Consider the following 23,979-nt stretch of genomic DNA (forward strand, 5'->3'; position numbering starts at 1 on the left):
AAACTCAGCCATTTAGTAGATTTCAGTGGCAATGTAAATTAGCAAATATCTTGGTCCCAGCCCTTAGCTGAGCCCCAGGGTGTGAATTTGTTTTCCAGGGTGGATCCTTTGATAATCCTTTTTTGTACCAAAATCGTATCATTGAAGCTACTGTCTAGTGTAAACCTGTGGCCCATGAACTCACACTCGGAAGAGGCATTTCTCGGTGCAGGGACTATATCCTAACCTGTAGCCTTGGATGCATTCTCCAAACCGGGAGCTAATGTTTACTTCGCCCGTCTATGTACTAACTCCCAACTCCACATTCAGATTTCATATGACACTGTTCTTAAACATGCCGAAACATTTTTATACCCCCGAAAGACATGAAAAGTTGGCCTCTCCTTTTGCTGTATCTTTCCCTTTGTGAGCTAGTGTTCCACTGTGTCCCTCCCTGGTGCCTTCCTGTATCCTCCACTCTCTGCTGCAGAGCAACGCTGAGCCCTCCTTTCTCTGCCCAGGGCTTTGCGAATGAACACTTGTTGAAAAGGGAACTGAGGTAGCAGGTGGGGCCACTGCTCCCCTGTGATCCTGTTAAGCCTCTGTGCCACCCTCTTCTAGAAAATCCATCCCACATTGGCTTTTATCTTAACTGTGAGTCACTGGCATTGCAAATCCCTTCCCAGTTGCTTTTGCCTGGCCAGCAGCTAGAATGGCCTTGACAGATTTACGGTGTCGAGGTTGGAGAATACCAGATTGGAGTAGAGATGAATATGAAGAAAAGCAGCTGGAAGGAGCTGGATGGAGCTGGATGGAGCTGGATGGAGTCGGGAGATCCTTGGCCCTGAGACAGCAATCCCATGCTGAAAAACTCAAACTGGAGGCTGTGTGTGCCGAGGCCCCATCAAGATAAGAAGCTGAAGTTTCATCGTGAACAGCCTCCCATCATGCTGTGCAATAGACACTCTGCACTGGGAGTCGGAGAACCTGCCAGCTATGGCTTAGGGGAACTGCTTCATTTTCTAAGCTCCTGTTTTCCATGGGTCTGAGTCCTCTATCCTTCTTGGGACATTCTCAATGACAAGGCCATGATGCTTCTGAGGGACCAGAGGGACTGAAGGACATTGGTTAATTTTAGAGAATTAACCATTAACCGTGCTGTGATAGAGACATGCAAGCCGAAAGCCTCCAAGGTGGTCTTGGAGTGTAAGTTGTAGGGCCAGCCACAAACAGGATTCCCTCCTCAGGATCTGTCTGTTTTAAAGTCTGCAGCTGCTTGGATGAGGTCCACTTTTATATCATAACCCGTAATGAATATCCAGCATCTGCTGAGTTAAATGTGAGTCTCACTGAAGAGAGGACTTCATCACAACATCTAGAATAGGGTTTGACTGAATACCTAGGTCTCAGAGTCTAGCCAAGTTGACACATACAATTCGTCCTCTCAGACCATCACGGGCCTTGTGTAGGATCAAGAAAATGAATTGTCTGAGACAGGAGATAGCTCACCTGTGCCCTAGAGACAGAGAACAACAGGGTAGGAGCTCAAAGCTAGAGCATCTTGTAGGGAACGAGACCATAGTTGAAGTATGTGTGCCTCAGAGGAGGCATTGTACCCTTTTCCAGGCCCCCAGCATCCCTAAGTCATGAGACTCGGGTGCTCAGGAGAGGCAGTGGCTCTGTTTCTTTATCTTACTCCTGACTGGTGGCCAACAGACACACTTGCCTGGACTCTGGTGGCTGACACCTTCCGAGACTCAAATATAAAATGATACACTCTAAGGAGAGTTCCTCCTAGCTATAAATCATGGCCACATCTCCTTCTTGATTTGGGGAAGGGGGAGCAGGGGTTTGTGGTTATCTTTGCTACATGTTGGAGTATGGGTCTCCTATAAGAGCTGTGTCTGTAAGCGACTGGCCATCTCTTTTGCGATTAGGAGTTTCATATATTTGAGCAGGCAAGTTTAAAGGGTGACATCAAGTCAAGTAGTCAAAAGCTCGGAGAAAAATAGATGAGGTATTGGTTCTGTGGAGGAGGTGGGAGGAAGGCTGTAGTCGATTCATATCTATACATGTGTCTATGTGCCTCTGATCCACAGTTTGGGAAGTCTCCATGGTATTCTTGTATACAGGGACTGTCTCACCTCTTCAACAGTTTCCTGAGGTGGAGGCCAATTTCATTCTCTATTTACCTTTGTCTGTCTGCCTGTCTGTCTGTCTGTCTGTCTGTCTGGTTTTTGAGACAGGGTTTCTCTGTGTAACCCTGGCTGTCCTGGAACTCACTCTGTACACCAGGCTGGCTTTGAACTCACAGAGATCCTCCTGCCTCGGCCTCCCAAGTGCTGGGATTAAATGTGTGATCCATCACTGCCCAGCTCCCTATTTATCTTTGAGGAGACCGAAGCTCAGAAAGGGAGTTGCTTGGCTGGGTCACATGGATAGCCATATCTAGAACCAAATATTCTCTGAGACTAGATGCAATGTGTGTGCTCCCAAGGTCTCGGCCAGTGTGGCTTCTCGATTGAGCAGGAAGATTAGAAGGCAAAATGTGAAAGGAAGGATTCGAAGCCACGAGAAGTGAGGATCTAGCTGGCTAGGGACACTCAGAGGGGTGGAACTCAGAACACTGGGCTGCTAAGAACTTTAAGACTAGGCTGTATCCACCCAATCAAAGTGCAGAGAATAAATATCTGTGGAGTGCTCGGACATAAATGGGATGTCTATATCACACCCCCTGCCCAAGGTTCAGGAGTCATCACAGAAGAGGTGGAAAGATTGTTAAGAGACAGAGGTTGAAGAGACCCAGGCAAACCGATGTATTCTAGACTTAACCGCACAGCTGCATGAATAAACTCACATCAGCTGTGGTTTCCCTGCATGAGACCTGCACAAGATTAAGCTAGTGAACACTCCAACCTGGGAGAGGGAGAAGGCTTGTGAGCCCCAACTCCTAGCTGATGAGCTCTCGACAGTGGATGGCCTCTCGGGGAGGAAAAGTCAGTTTTCTTTAAGAATGTGAGTGCTCCCTAGGGAATAGCCAATACTGCAGGCCCTGGGAAGACAGGGCACTGTTTAGCACTGTCACGGTGTCATTATTCCCAACAGAGACCTGGAAACTGAGCACAGGAGAAGTGTCATGTCCCATATCACACACCTGCAAAGGGCTACAGGCCTGAGCTCTCAGCCATTGAGACTCCAGCCTTGTCCCTTCTGGTGCTGCCCCCTGCTGGATGTGTCTAAGTGCTCTCCAGAGCCTGCCCTTCCTTGGATTGATAGCAGAAGAGTGAGTAAGGAATAGTGAGTGTTTGCTGGCTGGATAGTGTCAAGGGTTTGTTGTGTCCTTAGTGCCGGGTCATGAGTTGAAGGCAAGGCTGGGGTCCGTTTGGGAGAGGAAAGACAGAGCTCCAAGCCTGGACACTGTGGTATCCCCGCTTACAGAAACTAGGTAGTGTAGAAAGAATTCAGTGACCACAAGGAACCCAAGAGCCAAGCTCTGACCACAGATGGAACTTAGACTTGCATTTCTCATGCCTAAAACACTAAGGTGGCCTGCAGTGAAAGTGCGGAAGAACGTGCTGCCAATCAGAGCTGTCAGGTTGTGGGTGGGGCTGTTTGCAGAGAACAGAAACACAGCACTCCCTGACCTGAGCGCTTCCAAACCTGGAATGCTGTGTATCTAGGAGACTGCAGGAGGATTCTTTCAAAGGAAGATCTTCCAGCTGAGGGTTCAGGATGCCCTGGTTCACCCTCAGCTAGTCAAGGGAACAAACAGACTGGGTGTTGCTTTCTGGGGGAAAGTCTCCTGGAAAGACAGGACTCCCTAGGTCAGGCCAGACTGGGCATTCAGAGTGACCTCAAAGATGATCCTTCTGAGAAAAAAATTTAACCCATGCCTGTTAAAGTCAACCCAAAATCAGACGGGCCTCTTTTCTGCTCTGGCAGCTGATCTGACCATGAGGGGATTGGAGATTTTTGTCTATTCATTTTTGAGACAGGATTTCATGCATCCCAAACTGGCCAGAAAGTCGCCATGTAGCTGGGAGCGACCTTGAATTTCTCATCCTTGTGCTTCTGCCTCCCGGTGCTAAGATTACAGGTATAGATACGCCAGTACCCCCACTCCCGTGGTGCTCGCTTGTCTGTACTAAGCAAGCACTTTACCGTCTGAGTCAGATCCCAAGCCCCAGGATAAAGGGTTCAGAGGAGCAGTGGACTACTGTAAGCATATTACCCACAAACGGCCATTATATCTCTTGTATATAGTGAAAGCAGGAGCCGAAAGGCAATTAAAGGCTACAAAATCAAACACACTTTCTAACTGTGTGGCTTACAGAATTCAGCCACCACCACCACCACCACCAACCATGTTTAAATGGCACCTTCAGCTTGCCTTATTTGTCAAAGTATTGCACTGGAGCAAGTAAAGAGTGGAAAGAAAACCAATCAGGGACCCCCCTCTCCCTTAGCCTATGTGTCACAGCTGTTATGACTGCAGCTCCTGGTGTGTTTATTTAAGGCAAATTATGTGTTCTGGAGGCCCCCAGGACCAGCCCCGTTTCCTCTCCCAGATTGTACTTTCCCTCCGCCTGCCTAGCACAGCACCCGGCTGCTGTGGGTCCTCTGCACTCTCGGCTACTGTCTGTCAAAGGAACTGGCTAGTTTGCCTGTGTGCTTGGCATGCGGCTTCTGAATAACCCCTCGATTCAGCCCTCCACCCCCACGGCTCCAGCAGCTGCCTTGCTACGTAGGAAGAGACATGTCCACTTACGAGTCTGCGTCACGTCCGTCCCTTCTGAGGACAGACCTGTGCCAGCCATTCTGGTAAAGGGGACAACCTCCCAACGGCTGTAAATGCTCTTCCATGCCCAGCTTATGTGGTGCTGGGAATGGAACCCAGGTCCTTTGCAAAAGCAGTAAGCGTTCTTAACTGCTGAGCTTGCTTTGCAGACTCTGTTTGTAATATATGGTTATAAGATTTTATTATTGTGTGTTTCAGTGAGTGAGTGTGTGCGTGCGTGTGTGTGCGTGTGTGCGTGCGTGTGTGTGTGTGTGAGTGAGTGTGTGCGTGTGTGCATGCGTGTGCGCGTGTACACACACTAACTTTCAACCCAAGGCGTCCCTGTCAATACTTCCAGGACGTCTGTTAGAAGCCCTCTCTGGTACTTTTCTCTGCGTTACCCTTGTTGAGCCCCATGTAAGCAGTTGTGAGGTCAAGTCCCCAGCATGCAGGCTGGTGCCTAGCCCACAACGGCAGCTTCCTAAAGTTCTTGCTGAAAAGGACACCATAGCCTTAAACACGAGCTGCTTCCAGAACAAATACCTACGTGTAGCCCTCCTGTAGCCCCACCCTTTCTGCAGCCTTCCCCTCTCCTAGGAGCCACCAGAAATCTGGCCATTTTTACCTTGTGACTCAGCCCGCAGAAGAGACGTATCTGTTACAAGCCAGTCCCCCTCTATTACCTGCCTGTTCTCAGGATGCCTTGGCATTTCTCTCAGTTGCAGTTTTGATAAATACTAGGTGAAACCTGTGTGAACCTCAAGCACGGTGCCAGACACTCGCTTTCCTGGCGTCATACGGGCAAAGGCAGTTCCCCAGGCCTGTCTGCTGAAGCCAGGAGAGCAGGAAACACTGGGTGTCTGTTCCCACCCTCAAAGGCTCTACTCATCTTCTACAGAGAACATAGAATTCTCAAAGCCAGCACACGTGTTTCTGGCTGTAATGTAAAGAAGAACTTGTGTGATGTGACACTTTAGGAGTAGAGGAACAGATCAGAGACTTTGGAACAACAGGAATAGCCATCCCAGAAGCTTAGCCAGTGTATCTTAGTGTGTCAGATGTGCTTGTGGGCGGGGAGAAGTCGTGGACAAGAATGCATGTGAATCTAGAAGTCAGAGGTTGGCCTTTGGGTGTCCTTACTTTTCTACCTGGTCTGAGACAGGTCCCCTGTGCTATGCTACCCAGCTAGCTAGCTAGTCCACAAGCATCTGGGCATTCCCCTGTCTCTACCCAGCTAGCTAGTCCACAAGCATCTGGACATTCCCCTGTCTCTATCTTGTGGTACTGGGATTCCAGATGCTCATCCTTCAAAGTCCAGCTTTTATGTGGACCAATGGGGTCAAACTCAAGTCCTTAGACTTTACCCACTGAGCCGTCTCCCCAGCTCAGGAAGGATTCTTCTGACAGTGCAGAGACTGGGATACTCCTGGGGCTACCCCACCTTGTCTGCTGCGCTCTGAAGTCATCATGGCTATCACGCCTCGACCATGACCTGTGAGGTTCTGAAACAATTTCTACCAAGCCCTGACCTGAGGGTCAGCTTCAACCTAGGTCCTATTAACATGGATGAGATTGCCTCTCACCACAGAGGAGGCCAGGACCGGTTACTGAAGATTTATCTTTTAAATTACCATGACACTCTTGTCACATCATGACAACTAATTCTTAGGGAAACAGGCCCATCTTGATTTTGGGATTTAAGGTGGCATTTCTGATAGGTTCTTCTCAGGGCAGAGTTACCAACGTGCTTGTTTTAATTGCATGTATGTAGAAGGCAGTGACCAGGAGGAGCCCCAGGGATCTTTTTTTTTTTTTAAAGAGTGTTGGAGGGGTTGGGGATTTAGCTCAGTGGTAGAGTGCTTGCCTAGCAAGTGCAAGGCCCTGGGTTCGGTCCCCAGCTCTGAAAAAGAAAAAAAAAAAAAGAGTGTTAGATTATATTCTATGATACTAGTCTAGAGGATACGTGATTGTTTTCTTATTCTTTAAATTCGATTTATGTGTATAGACGTTTTGTGTGTCTGAGCCTAATGCCTACAGAGGCCACAAGAAGGTATTTGCTTCCCTGGAACTCAAGTTAGTGACAGTTGTGAGCCACCAAATGGGTTGAACCTTTTTGCCCTGGAAGAGCATCTAGTGTTCTTTGTTTGTTTTTTCTTTTTTTTTTCTTTCTTTCTTTCTTTCTTTTTTTTTTTTTTGGTTTTTTTTTTTTTTTTTTTTTGTTTTTTCTTTTTTTCGGAGCTGGGGACCGAACTCAGGGCCTTGCACATGCTAGGCATGTGCTCTACCACTGAGCTAAATCCCCAACCCCGCATCTAGTGTTCTTAACCACTGAGCCATCCTTCCAACCCCCTGTACGCATGACTTTTGCAGAGCTCTAAACACAGAAGAGCTCACATGAAGATAGGCATCAGTTATCTGTCAATGAAATGGGCTTGTCAATGGCAACCATGTACCACATTAACATAAAATGTGTATAGATCACATTTTGAAGGGAGGAGGGGGCCAGGCAATGGTTAGAGCGCAACTTTCTTAGAAACCTAAGAATGCTCTGAAAAAAATTACTTTTTTAAAAAAAATAATAAAGTAGAATTTAGTTTGAACCCTGCTAAGGACAGCCTACAGCCAAGGGAGCCGTGGCCCTGGAAAGTGTATTTTTCTCTGAGTCCCTGGTGATTTGAGCTCCGAGACTTCCTGGGTATCAGTGCGTCTGTGTTCAACCTGTTTCACGCCAAGAAAGAGCTTAAAGGGGCTTTGTCTAGAGAGCGGCCTCCTGTGTGCTAGGACGCGTCTCATCTTTCACAGGGTGAACAGAAAGCTTCCTGCTGGCGCTAGAAATATTTGCTGCCATCCACACTAGCAGTTGAACCACAAAAAAGAGAATTGAGTCGAGACAGGAACCCCAGATACGGGGGTTGGGGATGACGTGGGGGGTTCGGGGGCTGCCTGCCCGTCGTCCAAAGCTGGCAGTGTTTCTTCAGAGGGATGTGCAAGAGTTCCCACTTCAGACAAGGGTTCTCGCGGATCACGATGGAAGCTTTACACATGCCCATTTACTTAGACAGGAGGTGCTAAGGACACTGGCTGTACTTCTTGGCTCTCTGTCAGCCCAAGGATGCATTCCATTAGCATCCTTACAGCTTTTCAAAAGTTAAAACTCTTGGGCCCAGAGAAATGGCTCGTCGCATAAGCCTGAGTTCAGTCCCCCAAACCCACGGATGTAAGGAGAAGAGGGCAGTGGCTCAGTAGTTAGAGCACACATTCCTGTAGCCGAGGACCCAGGTTCAATTTCCAGCCCTCGCATGGCAACTCATAACCATCTCTACCTCCACTTCCAGGGGATCTCTTAGGCCCTGAGAGGTACCAGGCATACATGCTCACACAGTCACGACTGCAAAGCGGCCACACACATACAGCTTGTTTGTTTGTTTGTTTTTAAGGTAAAATGAAAGAACCGACTTTACAAGGTTGTTTTCTGGCCTACACATTTTACACACACACACACACACACACACACACACACACACACTAATAGAAGAAGAAGAAACTTCAGGTTATCGTCTTTGTATTATATGTGGCATTTACACCTGTTCTTGTGTATATATGCGAGTATATATCTGTTTGCGTTTGCCTATGTGCACACATGTGTGTAGAGCCAGAGCTAGCTATATTCCTTTCTGCTATCCACCTTTCTTTTCCTGTGAGACGGGGCGTGCTGGCTAGTCTTATGTCATTTTGACACACAAAGGGGAGTTAGCTGAAAGGAGGAAATCTTGGTTGAGAAGACACAGTGAGAACCCAGACTTGAGGCATTTGCTTAGTGATTGATGGGGAAGGGCCTGCCCATTGTGGGTGGACCCATGCCTGGGTAGGTGGTCCTGGGTTCTCTAAGAGAGCAAGCTGAGCAAAGCCAGGGAAGTAGGCCAGCAAGCAGCACCTCCCTATGACCTCAGGTCCTACCTCCAGATCCCTGCCCTGTTTGACTCCTGTCCTGACTTCCTTTGATGATGAGCAGCAATGGAAGAATGAATAAACCCTTTCCTCCCCAACTTACTTTTGGCTCGAGGTGTTTTGTCACACTTTGGCCTGGAGCTTTCAATCTAGACCAAACTAGCCTACAGCTCACAGAGACCCATTTGCCTCCCCTGTGCTTGCATTAAAGGCATCCACCAACACCCATGGCCACTTTAGTTTTTTTAAGACAAGGTCTCTCACTGGGCCTGGAACTTACTGATTCACTGTCCGTCATCCAGTGAGATCCAGGGATCCGCCTTTTTCCACCTGTCACCCCTGGATTGGATTTACAGAGTCTGCTCTCCTACCCCTTTCGAGTGCTGGGGATCCTGATGCTGCTTCTGACCCTCAGGTCCTGATGCTTATGTACTAGAAGGCCTATGTGCTGAACCAGCTCCTCAAGCCCCCAGCTGAAATTCTTCCTGCGCGTCTACCTGTGTGTAGATCTTTGGGTGAGCTAAACTGAAGTCCTCTGGAAATTAGAGTTCCGTGGACTTTTATTAAAGTCTAGAGCATCTCTTGCCAGGAAGTGGTCAGCGCTTTTAATCCCAGCACATAGGAGGCAAAAGCAGGTAGATCTCTGAGTCGGAGGCCCTGGTCTATAGAGTTTCAGGATAGCCAGAGCTACACAGAGAAACCCCGTCTATAAATAAATAAATGAATAATAAGGAGCACCCCACTGCATTTTACAGAAGATGCACAGATCAGGGTATCACATTTTACTACTGTGTAGGCATCTCCCCTCTTGGATCCATGACTTTGCTGGGAGCATGGAGAGGATAAGACAGTGCAAAGATGAGGTGGAGTCACCTGGGCACCCGAAATCAGGGGAGCAAGTGCATGACAATGCTGTCAGGTACCACTGCGGAGTCCCACCTGAGCCCACCTCCTAAGTCTACCTTCCCACCCCGTCCCGCCCCCTCAGCCCCCACCCCCACCTGCTTCGAGTAAAGGAGAGTCTCACCATGGGCAAACCATTGTCCAGCCGAAGGGACGAACAGCCACTCAACAGTCAGTCAGTCGTGCTGGACCCTCTTTGGCATGAAGCCCAGAGGCCTGAGAGCCAACACAGCTAATTGCAAATGTGTAAAAAAAAAACAAAAAAACGGGGCCTTGGCTTCTACTGGGATTCAAAGAGATCTGACTTCAAGAGCTTCCACTTTAGATAGTGGCCTCGAAACTACTCCTGGTTGAATTTGTTTTTAAGATTTGGCGTGTAGGGCCAGACAGATGGCTCGGTGGTTAAGAGTGCAGGCTGCTCTTCCAGAAGTCCTGAGATCAATTCCCAGCAATCACATGATGGCTCACAGCCATCTGTAATGGGGCCTGATGTCCTCTTCTGTCATGGAGGCATACATGCAAAGAGAGCACTCGTGTACTTAAAAGATTTTATGCATAGTGTTACTGAAATATTGCATATGTCATGAAACACCTGCCCCACCTCCACCCCAAAACCTTAAGAGTGCAAAGGGTATGATGCCTCCCATGGTGGTGCACAGCCATTACCTAGAACCCAGGAGATGAAGGCAGGAGGATCTCAGGTTTGTGACAAGCCTGGCTACAGAGTGAGACCCCAGTCTAGAAATAAACACAAAGGCACGCCTAGAAGTAGACGTAACAGAGGAACTGTTTCTTATCTTCAGTCTGTACCTCCCCTACCCACCCCTATCCACCCACCCCCTGCTGGGCAGAAGTCACTGCTTTTGTTGTTTGGGTTTGAGTCTGCGGGGGGGGGGTGGGGGGGGGCCTAGCTGAAGTGTAAGGTCCGACTTGAGCCACCTGGGCAACCGCCAGAGGGGGCTGAGCCTGCTCGATTGTAAGGAGTTTAATTTGTTGCAACCCCCACATCCCAATTACGCCTTGTGTTTGCCGACAGGGTGCTCTCTTCTGTACCTGGTTTTACCAATAGAAATGACTTAATTCTGGGACACCTGTCTGGGGGTCGGGAAGCGAGACACAGTGATTGATTGCCCCTCCATTCCAGCCCGTCTTCCTCCCCTGCTGCTCTCTGGGCTCCTGCAGCCCTCGGAGGCTTCATCTGATTAGCTTGGCAACCTCTTTGGAGTGCTCCCTGGAGGGCCAGGCTCTGTTGACAAGGGCCAGTCAGAGTAGGCTGCAGACCTCCTGGGTTCACTTCTGTGGCTGCCCTGCCTGCCTGCTTCTCTACATCCAGAGAAGCTTTCCTCCAAGCCAGGACTGAGATGCATGTGAATAGCAGAAAAGCCAGGGCAGGAGCTGAGAACTTCCCCAGCAGCAGCACAGTTCACAGCTTTCGAGGACTGGTTGCTAGGGATATGCGCCCTGTGCTGAGATCTGAGGTGGCTTAGTGTGGCTACAGGTGGCTGGCTTTTCCAGGGCTGGGCAAAAAACAAGGGAGGAGGAAGCTAGGGATATAAGTGAATCTCCTACATCCTCCTGGAAAGAGAATCGTTGGGAGCCTGGGGAGGTCCTGGGGAGCAAGCAGCCCCCAGGGACAGCAGAAAACAGCGCAAAGGTAGGAAATGTGTTCTGTATCCCTCAGCCCCAGGTGCTGTTGGGAGGGTTTCAGCAAATGGCTGAAGGGAGTGTGGATGAGTGTTGGAGGATTGCCTGTAAAGGCGTGGAATGAAAGCTGGGAGCTTTCCTACCTGTCCCTGCCCTCACGTGTGGATGTGAGTGTGGGTGTGTTGCCCAGTCCGGGTCATTTGTAATTCTAGTCCTGTCCACAGAAAAACTTGAGCAAGGCGCTCTGGCCTTGTATTTTCTCCAGAAACTGCCGTCGGTTTTGTTTTATTTTACGTTCGTCTAGGGGATCCTTCAACAGAAAGTAATGCATTAGTATCTTTGACTGGGATGGTTTTTATTTCCTTGAAATTAAGAATAATCTGTGAGGAGGATAGAGACACCAAGAGGATGGCAGTGTCTGCTGGGTGACATGTGTTGCACTAAAACTCCAGGGCAGAAGGGTTCTGAAAGCAAAATGCTAGGTATTTGCTTAAATTTGAGTGCCACCATTTTAATATCAGCACAGGAAGAATTGGCCCTGTTTTGTGTGTGTGTGTGTGTGTGTGTGATCTCATTTTTGCATTTCATATGCATCATCTTAAATCAGACACAGCAGCTGCCCGCCTTTGGTAAAGACCTTTGGTAAAGATCGGCCGCCTTCAAAGGGATTAGACTGCTCAGCTAGGCTGGCATTCAGCTTGTCCTTCTGTGACCCAGAGGGAGGTTTATCCATCTAACTTCTAAGAGGCCCTAAGCTAAAAGGATCCTTTTACAGGTTTGTCCAGAAACTCAATTTACATCCTAATAAACTCCGAGAATCGATGTCACACTGGGCTGTAACCCTGCAGAGGGCCTTGAAAGCACATGTTGTTTAGCCGCTAAGATGTGGAGGCTCTGGGCTGTCCATCAGCTCACCTCCTGCTCCGGGCTTCATGCGACACCCTAACTGTTGATGTGCGTGCACGAGTCTTCAGGTTGACATTGGCAAGCGATCTCACCTATGCCCATTTGCCCGTGTTCACTTCTAAACTATAGCTGTGTCCAAAAGCTTGCAGACAGCCTGAGAAGTCTTTGAAGAAAAGTAGTTGCCCGGCTTGGTGTGCTTTCCTCGTCCTGTTTGCTCTTTCATTGCCTGCAGCAGAGAACTCTATTTCTTTTAGCCGCATGCGCTGCTGTAAGTGTACTAGAGTACGTCCCTACCTGTCTGGTTCCTGCCCCATCCCTGCTTCCAGCTCTCCACGATGGTGACATCTTTCCAGGACCCTGAGTGAGGCAGACTAGGTTGAACTGTGAACTTTGAAAGTACAAGGACCTGTCCCTTCCCCAAAGTTCATTCAGCCAGTTTCACTTGGCTCTACGGTATTACCTCACTGCACCTAAGGAAGGGAAAGGATCTCTTTACCCAGCCTTGGACTCTGTCTGGTGTGCTTGTTCTAATGGACGCTGTGGGGTTCCAAAGCCTTTTTCCTTAGCCAGTGTGAATTTGAGGCCAGCCTGATCTACGGAGTGTGTTCCAGGACAGCCATGGCCACACAGAAACACCCTATCTCAAAAAACAAAACAAAACAAAAAACCAAAGGAAAGGAAGAAAGAAAAAGAAAAGAAAAAAGAGGTTTCTTGTAGTTGGCACAGAGCCTTTGCAATGTTTTTGCTCTACAGGGATATGAGGTCTACCCTGCAGGCTTGCTCATTCCCTAAAAGTCAAGGTGACTCAGCCAGCATGAGAACTAGTGTTTTGGAAAAGTCTGTAGCAGAATATTTGGTGAGAAAAAAAATGCTTACCAAAAAAGCATTTGGTATATGAGGAGCAGAAGAGGAGGCCCAGAGATGTGCACTGCTCTTCCAAGGGACCAGAGTTTGGTTCCCAGCACCTACATCAGGTGGTTCACAGCATCCTTTGATGCCAGCTCAAGGGGTCTTCTGTCTTCCTCGGGTAACTGCACACATGTGCACATACGCCCACACAGACATACATGCATAGACATAATTAAAAACATAAATGAATAGGGGGCTAGAAAGGTGGTCCCACAGTTTAGAGCGCTCACTGTCTGCTCTTTCAGAGGATCTGCATTTGATTCCCAGAACCATCATGGTGGTTCACAAACATTGTGTCCTTCCTGGACACTGGACATCAGACATGCACATGATACACAGATACACACACACACACACACACACACACACACACACACACACAGAGAACACCCATGCACATAAAATGAATAAAAAACTCAAAACTATATATAAATAAGTCTTGTTAAATATAGGATATGGAATGATGACAGTATGGAAAATCCAATGTGTTCTTTGAAACTGGAGCACGGCCTGTGACTCACCTACTTGGTACCTTCCTGTCTCTCCACCAGGAGCTCTCAGCCCCCTCTGCATCCCAGCACTTTGCCTCGGTTCCCATGCAGTTCACCATTCTCCCTGGTAGTCCAGTCACAGCTAACTCCTCCCTTCTCCTGCCTTACCTCTTCCATTTTCCCTTCCTGCTTTGGTGCTATGGTCCAGTGTGCCAGGATGGACTTTCTTTTCATAAGCAAACCCCAGTGTCACCGGCAGGACCAGCTTCTACAGCACTCTGACACCTATGGCTGCCGCACCCCACCTCAGCCTCCGGTCTCTTAAACTTTCGTGTTATGCCCCTCAGTTTGGAGTGAAGAACTATTTGCCTAATTCCCAATAATTGTGAGTTCCGGCAGGCAGAACCTGGGTCTTTCACCTCTCTAGCCCCAGGCTCGCACAGAGCCTAGTGAATGTAATCGTGTCCAGGAGTCGTAGGACTATTGTCCTAAGGCATGGGCACTTGGAGTAGACGATAGGAACAGGATGTATATTAATTATGAGATGGCCCTGGTCTGGAGGTCTTGGGAAGCTTTGGAAGGCCCTCGACCGCTGTCACTGCAGAACTCAGGCAATGTGGGAATTGTTCAGTAGCCTCTGAGGTAGGCAGGAACCCATGTGGCAGATACAAAGGTATCACAGCTCCTCATTGGATAACAGTGATAATTGTTTGTGTCCCCAAGGAGAAGGCAGGTGTGGTGCTGGGGCTCTGGGACTCAGCCCTGGATCAGCTGTCTTCTTAGCTTGTCGTAACCTTGAGCAAGTCATTTCATGTCCCCACCCCATGTGAGCCTCAGATAGAGCTGCAGGAGATGAGACGACCTTCCCCACTGTCTTCCTAAGCCCTCGGAGTGTGAGTCTGTTGACAACTCTGAGCCTCCGCCAGGGTTTCGGATGGATATCCGCTCCCTCGGAGGGCCAGGCACTCATGCGGGGTTGGCCTTGCTGGGGCAGAAACTAGAAATACATGCAGAGGAACAGCAGTGGCCCTGAGGATAAAGGCACTTGCTGCGTAAAGGAGGAAAGCGGCTTCTTAGGGTAGCCCTCTGACCTCTGCACAGCCTGTGTGTGTCATGTTCATACATACCCACTAATAAAATAACAAAAACTTAAAACTCTTCTTTTCATATTGTGTATGTGGTGTTTGTGTGGGTGGGTGTGAGTGTAGGTCACAGACTATAGTCCATCTGTCCCAGCATCCCGCTCTTCCCTCGGCAGGGGTGAGGGGCGGAGGGCTGTCATCTTCTTGCCCAGGTGCATGTCATTGATCCACCTTATATACTGTTTCACCAGCAATAAAAATCCAGCAGGGAGTGAGTGCTGCTAAAATTAGTTTGTTTGTCCTTTGACAAGAGCTCCCCAGTTGGGGAAAAAAAAATCGTGTTTATCTAACTGGTAGGGTGGCTTTGTTGAGATCAAGATTAACTGCCCTGGTTAATGGGACGTGAGGTTGTGCTATGAAGAGCTCCCTTACTCCCTTACTCTAGAGGCGAGGGCATTTTCTCAATGTTCAGCCTTCAGTAGACTCTGCACCTTTGGTGGGGGCGTTTGCCCCTCTTTTGCTACTCAGATACAAGTCATCCACTCTGCTATACCCTGGCCTGCTACATCTGGTACACAGACAGTCAGACAGACAGGCAGACAGGCAGAAGCAGACAGACAGACAGATCCTAGGTATGGTGACGGGCAGACTCAGTCTGCCTTGCTTTGTGGCTTAGGTGTCTAGTTGGCTGACATGTAAGCTGGTGGGAAGAGACCCCATGATCAGCATGATCGCAGCGCACATCTGCCGTGCCCTCTGTTGTTGTTGGTCTGGGCTTCGTTATTTCTTTTTTTTTTTAAATATTTTATTTAGTATATATGTGTACATTGTAGCTGTCTTCAGATACACCAGAATCTGTTATAAATGGCTGTGAGCCACCATGTGGTTGCTGGGACTTGAACTCAGAACCTCTGGAAGAGCAGTCAGTGCTCTTAACCGCTGAGCCATCTCTCCAGCCCCCGGCGCTTCATTATTTCATGTGTGCACGTACCCAAGCAAAGAAATATTCAATATACGTGTAGAAACAGAATGAGCTAGGGATATGGATTTGAACAAAATAACAGACCCCACATTCAAAAAGCACACCATCTTCTGAGAGCAAGACATTAAAAGGTGGTTGTGAAAATGATCGTTTAATGACGGCTGCAATCATTCTTTTATTTTAGTTTTCATTAATATATAATTTATGGACCATAAAACACACCATTTTAAAATGTACAATTCAGTGGATTTTCACAGATTGCTTTTTTTTTTCTTTAATCATACCGCTGGGTGAAAAGTTCAATCTGTTCTGTCTTGTTGGCACAACCACAAACACTTGGTTTGAGTGACTAGACGAAGAGATTTATGTAGGGGGCTAGAGAGATGGCTCAATGGTTAAAAACACTGACTGCTCTTCCAGAGGTCCTGAGTTCAAATCCCAGCAACCACATGGTGGCTCACAACCATCTATAATGAGATCTGATGCCCTCTTCTGGTGTGTCTGAAGAGAGTGACAGTGTACTCCTATAAATAAATAAACCTTCTTTTAAAAAGAGAGAGATTTATGTATATAGTGTGTACTTTTCTGTGTGTGTGTGTGTAGTGTGTGTGTACTAGTGTATGTATGTGTAGTGTGTCAAATGCATGCTCACACATGTGTGTGTGCAGTATGTGTATATATAGTGTATGTATAAGTATATAGTTGTGTAGTGTATGTACTGTGTATATGTGTAGTATGTATTTAAGTGTGTGGGTGTGTGTGTGTCATGTGCACGTGTGTGTGTAGGTATGGAGGGTCTGTACATATAGATGTGTCTGTACATATAGAGTTTGTGTATGTATGTATGTATGTATGTATGTATGTATGTATGTATGACTACTGTTCATACAAGGTGGCTCCACGGAAGGCTTTCTTCTCTGCCCCTTTCTTGCTTCTCTGCCTCTGCCCAAAAGCTCAGTACCTCACAATTGTGTTCTCAAAAAAAAAAAAAAAAAAAAACTACATGTGAAGCCGGTGGCAGGCAGGGTCAGATAACACATTGTACATGTAAGTGGAAACACACATGTAGGAAACTCCCATGATTCAGCTCAGCCAGCCCTGTCAAGAGCACAGTGACTTATGGGGCTCTGAGCTCCACATTACTCTACTCGAAATATAAAAGTCTTACTTTTTCAGAAACCTAGCCAACGACCTAATGGGGCCCATGCAGGCTCAAAACAATCAAGTTCAGTACCCGGCTCTGCCTAAATTTAGCGCTGCTACTCATTCTCCTTTGAAACCGAGGAGGACCACCTACCCAGTCCCTGCTTGGGGGTAACGGGAGGGGCCTGGGTAACAGGAGGCACAGATGCCTTATGCTTAAACAAGTCTGACTGTGCTCACAGGGACTCTCTGGTTCTTAGATTTTAAGCCATGTATTCAGGAGGTTCTGGGGTTCTCCCTCGCCAAAGCCCACGGGGTCCAACAGAAGATGGCCTTGTAGCATCACCAAGAGGAACTGAGTGTTACTCACAGTCTTACGGGAAACCTCTGACAGCATCGGTGTCAAAGGTGAAACTAGACACCGTTCATACTTTAACCGTAGGAGCCGCGATGCCTGCCACTCATGTGGTCTTTCTCCATCCTCCATCCTCTCCTGCCTCCTCCCTCAAAGCTTGCCTGCTTTCCCCAGTCTGTAGCCGTTTTGCCCGCAGTGTGCTAAGGACTCGTCAGCTCTGTTTACATGACATCGATGGGACATCTGCTTGCATAATTGCTGAGATTCAGAAGCGCGTCACAGATACATCTGACAGCTGATTTTACTCCTTGGTTCTTTCTGCTTCATAGAGTCCCATGAGTTTGCATTCATTAAGCCTCACATGCTCTCTCCCCACCCCACAAGATCCTAGGCTGAATCAGCAGCCGGATTTTCCTTGGGCTGTAGTGTCAGAGCCTCGGGGACTGTTCCCTCCCCACCTAAGAGCACAAGTTACCCGTGCGGTTTCTGGATACAGTGACAAGACTGCGTGCCGCTGATTCTGACCACCTACCATCCTCTTCTTCCAAAGGTATATGACCGATGGCGGACTTGGCCTTTACACTCGTCGCCTGAACCGGCTTCCTGATGGGATGGCTGTGGTGCGAGAGACCCTACAACGAAATACCTCCCTGGGCCTCGGAGATGCTGACAGGTAGGCATGCTGCACTCGGATTTAGCCCCGTGCCAAAGCCATTTGAGAGTGACCTCCCTATGTTGGTCACGTGAGGAGAGTGGATGGGTGTGTATTTCAGCCCAAGGAAAAGCAGAGCAGCCCTGAAGTCGTTCCTGCACCGAGCTGGCACAAAAGTAGGAGGGGGCTGCTGCTTCCTGGATCTTGCTTGTATGTGGCCATGGCATGCATATACGTACGTATGTGTTTGGTGATCATGCAGAGAGTGGAATCCAGGGTCTCATGGACGTCACTTGAGCCCTCTACCACTGAGCTACGTCCTCAACTCTAGGCCGACATTTCTGATCTCGAGGGTACAGGCTGGGGCATTTTGGTTGCTGTTTTGACTGTCACTCAGACTCACTGCCTGCAGGCCCCAGGGACCTGCCTCACTTCCTCTCTCATTACTCAGATTTCCAGGTATTACACCTCGAGACAACCAGAAGGTCTGTATGCAGAGTGCAGTTCAGGCCATGCCTGAGTAGGTCTTACCAAAGTCCCCTGCCGCCCGGAGCTAGTGGCGAAACTTAGGGCATAGATTCAACTGACACACCGTAAAGAGCTGACACCCAAGGGGCCTCCCAACCTTCGTCACCACCACTGACAGAGACACAAAGAACCTGTGTCCACCCCACCACAAGGAGTGAATGTTTGGCCCCCAGGCTTCTAGCCTTGACTCTAACAAACCGATCCCCCGACTTTGAGCAAGCTGTGAAAGGATGGTATGATTCGCCCTCTCTGGCATGCGGTCGTTCGGGCTCTCAGTGTACAGCTCACTCCTAAGCAACCTCAGTGTTCTGGTTCACTCGACCTCCTTCCACAGCTGGGCAGGTGAGCTGTGAATGTAGCAGGGAGCTCGGAGATGAGTGATTTGAAGTCGCTGTGTGCTTTTAGGGTGCCGTACCCCGATTTTTTGAAGGCCACGTTGTGGGGTAGGGTCGCTTTCCTGTTGCTCTCCTAGCAGGTGAGGAGCTGGAAGGATGGTCCAGTGGTTAGAGCACTTGCCATTCTTTCAGATTTGGTTTGATAATCCACATTGGGCAGCTCATAACCCCTTACAACCCCACTCTCTGGGGGAATCTTGCACCCTCTTTTGGGCCACTGTAGGCACCTACACCTCTCTCTCTCTCTCTCTCTCTCTCTCTCTCTCTCTCTCTCTCTCACACACACACACACACACACACACACACACACACACACATTTTCCTCTATAATAATGCGAGGTGAGTTCTGTAGCTCTATGGCTTGCTTCAGAGAAGCAGGGCAACTCCGTAAAGAGACAAATACTGAAATGTTGCCCAACAATAGAAGAGGAATCCTCACGTTCTCTAGGGAGAGGGTAGAAAGGCTGGGTGGGGGGAGCTCTCAGTTTGTTATCAAGGATCCTTGGGATCTGACCCAGTGTGCACGTCTTCATTTGATTCTCCCAGCATCCAGAGTGGTCATTTATCCCGGAGGAAAACGAAGGGCTGTTTCTCAGAGTTCTACCTCAGGTTAGCTTTTGTGGCTGATCCTATAAATGACTGGTTTGAAAAAGAATCCACGCAAGGACCGAGGGGCATAGCTTAGTTCACAGAGTATGGGCCAGCATGCCGAGAGCCTTCATTCCTCGGCTCTGCACTCAGACAAACAGAGAACAAGCCGGGTGGGGGCACACACCTTTGAGCACAGCACTTAGGAGACAGAGACAGGCAGATCTCTGATCTCGAGACTAGCGGAGACCACGTAATGAGTTCCAAGGCAGCCAGGGCTAAGTAGACGAACCTTGTCTCAAAATTAATTAGTTAATTAATTAATTAAAAAAATAGTAATCACATACAATGGGGGGATGGGAAGGAAGAAGGTGAGGGAGGGCAGGACAGGGCTTGCCCATAGAAACATCTGAGAGCTTTGGGGGGGTGGGGTTTGTTTTTTTTGTATATTTTTAATTTACATTTCAAAGGTTATCCCCTTTATTCCCAATTTCCTGTCCATAAACCCCCATCTCATCCCACCTCCCCTTTCCTATGAGGGTATTCCCCCACCCAATCACCCACCCCTTTTTTCCTCCCCACCCTGACATTCCCCTACACTGGGGAGTCCAGCCTTGGCAGGACCAAGGGCTTCTCTTCCCACTGGTGCCCAACAAGGCCATCCTGTGCTACATATGCAGCTGGAGCCATGGGTCTGTCCATGTGTACTCTTTGTATAGTGGTTTAGTCCCTGGGAGCTCTGGTAGGTTGGTATTGTTGTTCTTATGCTGTTGTAAACCCCTTCAGCTCCTTCAATCCTTTCTCTAATTCCTCCAGTGGGGACCCCATTCTCAGTTCAATGGTGAGCTGCGAGCATTCACCTCTGTATTTGTCACGCTCTGGCTGAGTCTCTCAGGAGACAGCTATAGCAGGCTCCTGTCAGCATGTACTTCTTGGTATCAGCAATATTGTCTGGGTTTGGTGACTATATGTATAAGGGCTGGATCCCCAGGTGGGGCAGTCTCTGAAAGGCCATTCCTTTGGTCTCTGCTCCAAACTTTGTCTCCATATTTCCCCCTACTAATATTTTTGTTCCCCCTTTTAAGAAGGACTGAAGCATCCACACTTTGGTTTTCCTTCTTCTTGAGCTTCATGTGGTCTGTGGATTTTATCTTGGGTAATCCAAGTTTTTGGGCTAATATCTTTTTTCAGTGAGTACATACCGTGTGTGTTCCTTTTTGATTGGGTTACCTCATTCAGGATGATATTTTCTAGTTCTATCCATTTGCCTATGAATTTCATGAAGTCATTGTTTTTAATAGCTGAGTAGTATTCCATTGTGTAAATGTACCACATTTTCTGTATCCATTCCTCTGTTGAACAACATCTGGGTTCTTTCCAGCTTCTGGCTATTATAAATAAGGCTGCTATGAACATAGTGGAGCACGTGTCTTTGTTATATGTTGGAGCATCTTTTGCGTTATGCCCAATTTTCTGAGGAACCTCCAGACTGATTTCCAGAGTGGTTGTACCAGCTTGCAATCCCACCAACAATGGAGGAGTGTTGTTCTTTCTTCACATCCTCGCCAGCATCTGCTATCACCTGAGTTTTTGTTCTTAGCCATTCTGACTGGTGTGAGGTGGAATCTCAGGGTTGTTTTGATTTGCATTTCCCTTATGACTAAAGATGTTGAACATTTCTTTAGGTGTTTCTCAGCCATTCAGCATTACTCAGCTGTGAATTCTCTGTTTAGCTCTGAACTCCATTTTTTAATAGGGTTATTTGTCTCCCTGTGGTCTAACTTCTTGAGTTCTTTGTATATTTTGGATATAAGGCCTCTTTCTGTTGTAGGATTGGTAAAGATCTTTTCCCAATCTGTTGGTTGCTGTTTTGTCCTAATGACAGTGTCCTTCGCCTTACAGAAGCTTACAATTTTATGAGGTCCCATTTGTCGACTCTTGATCATAGAGCATAACCCACTGGTGTTTTGTTCAGGCAATTTTCCCTTGTGCCCATGTGTTTGAGGCTCTTCCCTGAGAGCTGCGTTTTTTATTTTTAATTTTTATACATGCAGGTGTTTTACCTGCGTGTATGTGCCTGCAGTACCTCCAGTGGACAGAAGAGGGCGTTAGATTCCCAGGAACTGGAATTATAAGGTTATGAGCCGCAGTGAGGGTGTCGGAAACCCAACAGTGGTACTCTACAGGAACAGCTAGCCCATGCTCTTCAATGCTGGGAGCCATCTCTCAAGCCCCGAGAGCTCACTTCTTAAGGCTTAAACACTGCAGATAAATCTGTATAGTGAACAGCACCAGAGGAAAAAACTCAGAATCTGCGGCACTCTCACTGGTAATGCCATAATTTGTCAAATTTGCTCTGCTTGTTTTTGTCCTGTTGCAGTTGATCAGTCTGCCTGTTTTCGAGCCTCATGAGGTCAGTCTCCCCTTGTAGTAGAAGCCTCTGGGATGGCCATTTACCTAATGCCTCATTGCAGGCCTAATGGAATTATCATGGCAGCTGAGCCTTGTGCTGCTGCTTGGAGATTTGGGGGCTAAGACTGGAAAGACGGAAGCCATTTTTCTCATTTCAGCCCCAAATGAACAGCAGTGTCTTCCGGTCCTCCCTTGGCCTGAGTGGTCTGCTGTGATCATTTAAGGACTGAGTAGATAGCTAGCCAAGATTTTAAGAAAGAACCCAAGGGGCTTCTTTTTAAAAAAGACTTAATCATGATACAAATGTCTCCCTGTTTTATATAAGTTCTAGGTGACTAGCAGGGATGTATTTATATCCTTGTGGACCATGCTGAATGGCTCAGTGGCTATAATGACCAGATTGTGGTAATGCTGTTCTGCTTACTAAGTGAAAGTAGCTGTGTCTTTATTTCTTTACGCATGTATGCGTAAAGTGTGGTATTTGTAAAGTATTTGTGTGGTATGCACACCGGTGTGCGTACGTATGCATACGTGTTTGCATGCAAGGGGAAGCTCAAGAACTTCAGGTACGGTCCTCTCCTCAGGTCAGTCGAGGACGGCAGGTATGTGCCTCTAGCACTCTCTATGTATGTCTTCAAGGCAGGGTCTCTCCCTGAACCTGGGCCTCTAGTTTTCTCAGCTAGGGAGGAGGCTGGCAAACCCCAGAGCTCTCTGCCTTTTTGCTTCCTCAGGAGCCAGTTCTATAGGTGTTTACAGGGACGCGGCTTGTCAGATGAGTGTTTGGATCCAGACTCCAGTCCTCATGACTTCACAGCAAGTGCTCCTAACCACTGCTATCCAACCCCCTTTTTATTTTATCTTATTTTAAGGCCAAATTCTTCATTGACAAGTGAGCTAGGCTGGTGAGCTGCAAGCCCCACAGACCCTCCTGTCTCTACCTCCCTGTGCATGGGACATGACTTTCCGGGATCAAACTCAGGTCCTGATACTTGCAAGGCAAGCTCTTTCCTGACTGAGCTAACTCCAGTCCTTCGTAGATGGCTTTATAATGTCCTCCGAATACCTCTCCCACGGGCCCCAAGCTAGGTGAGTGTTTCACAAAGTAGGGGACTAACCGGAGGATAGGAAACCATTATAAATGATTGGGAACTATTCCTGTATAATATTTATATTTTAATTTTACTGCTTTTGGGAACGTAGAGCTAGCACATCAAGCCCATGCTCTTACAAACTGTGTTTATGCTAAGAACTGCGTAGGTGTGAGACAGTGACTGACTCCGAAATGTCAAGGGAGTACACTACAGATGGTGGATATGCAGATCGGGTGTGGCCCTGCTCCCCCACCCCCATCGAAAATGTGTTCTTTAAGCAATTTAAAGCCACCGGAACCCTTCCCTTACAACCTAAAAAACAAAGGCCTAAGAACTAAGGTAATTTCCAGGAAGTTTTATGTAAAGAGAGATCGGAGTCCTTGCTTAAGGTTTCACACATAGGCAGTCGGTCACAAGAAAGCCACTGAGGGAACGGGAAATGATCCAGACTTTAGCCCCACTAATTCTCAGCCAGGGAGAGATGGCACACTAAGAGCAAAGTACCCTGGGCTTAGGAACGTCACTAGCATAGGTAGCCTCAGCTGGTCCAGAGCCTGTAACAGGATGCCGAGACCCCGGGCAGACCGTGACTATTTGCATCACGGCCTGAGTGCGTCATTTTTAGGGTTATTAAAAGTCACCAACAAGGAATCTGTGTCTTCAGAGGCCTGGGAGATAGAAACTTGGTCGGTTGGAGTCTTTATGTCACAGAGCCGGTCCTGAGAAATAATCAAGATGACAAATTCGAGACGCCAAGTCCCCTTCACCTCCTGTCACTCTTCAGAGCTGTCACCCTGGGTCCCAGTCCCTTCCTGATCCGTGATGGACCACCGTGTCCAGCAGAGTGGAGCCAGGCAGCTGTGGAGGGAGGATGGGGTGACACAGATGGGGGCAGCTCAGTACACATAACAGGCAGAATGTAGGCCACTGTAGGAGGAGGAAACGTGGCATGCAGGGCTGAGGGTCTCGCCGTCAGTCAAATTGTTTCTGCCTGCAGCACTGTGTCTCCTGAGCATGTGGGGTTCTTGGATTCTAGCAACTCAGCTGCTTTAAGCAGAGAGCTCAGTAGAAAGTTTCGCCCTGTGAATCTCTTCCTCGGACGCTGCAAAGGGATCTTGACATGAGCCATTAGATAGATGTTCTCCTCGCTGCCGCTTCCAGGTCATGTTGTGTTAATGAAACAGGAGTTGTACA

At 48.1% G+C, this 23,979-nt stretch overlaps 1 protein-coding gene across 15 annotated transcripts in view; it reads left to right on the plus strand.

Moving 5' to 3' along the window:
• The window catches only part of Nav2 (neuron navigator 2), a 658,579-nt gene that overhangs the window by 521,284 nt on the left and 113,316 nt on the right, over window positions 1-23,979 (plus strand). For all 15 annotated transcript variants that reach the window (XR_010060052.1, XM_063278060.1, XM_063278151.1 and 12 more), the window contains one exon: window positions 17,670-17,792. Coding sequence is in view for 14 of the 15 variants with exons in the window: in XM_063278060.1 (XP_063134130.1) it covers window positions 17,670-17,792 (123 nt within the window). In the remaining variant the exon portion in view is untranslated. The remainder of the gene's footprint in view (window positions 1-17,669; window positions 17,793-23,979) is intronic.

The sequence above is a fragment of the Rattus norvegicus genome, chromosome 1 (assembly GCF_036323735.1).
Source record: "Rattus norvegicus strain BN/NHsdMcwi chromosome 1, GRCr8, whole genome shotgun sequence".
Taxonomy (NCBI): domain Eukaryota; kingdom Metazoa; phylum Chordata; class Mammalia; order Rodentia; family Muridae; genus Rattus; species Rattus norvegicus.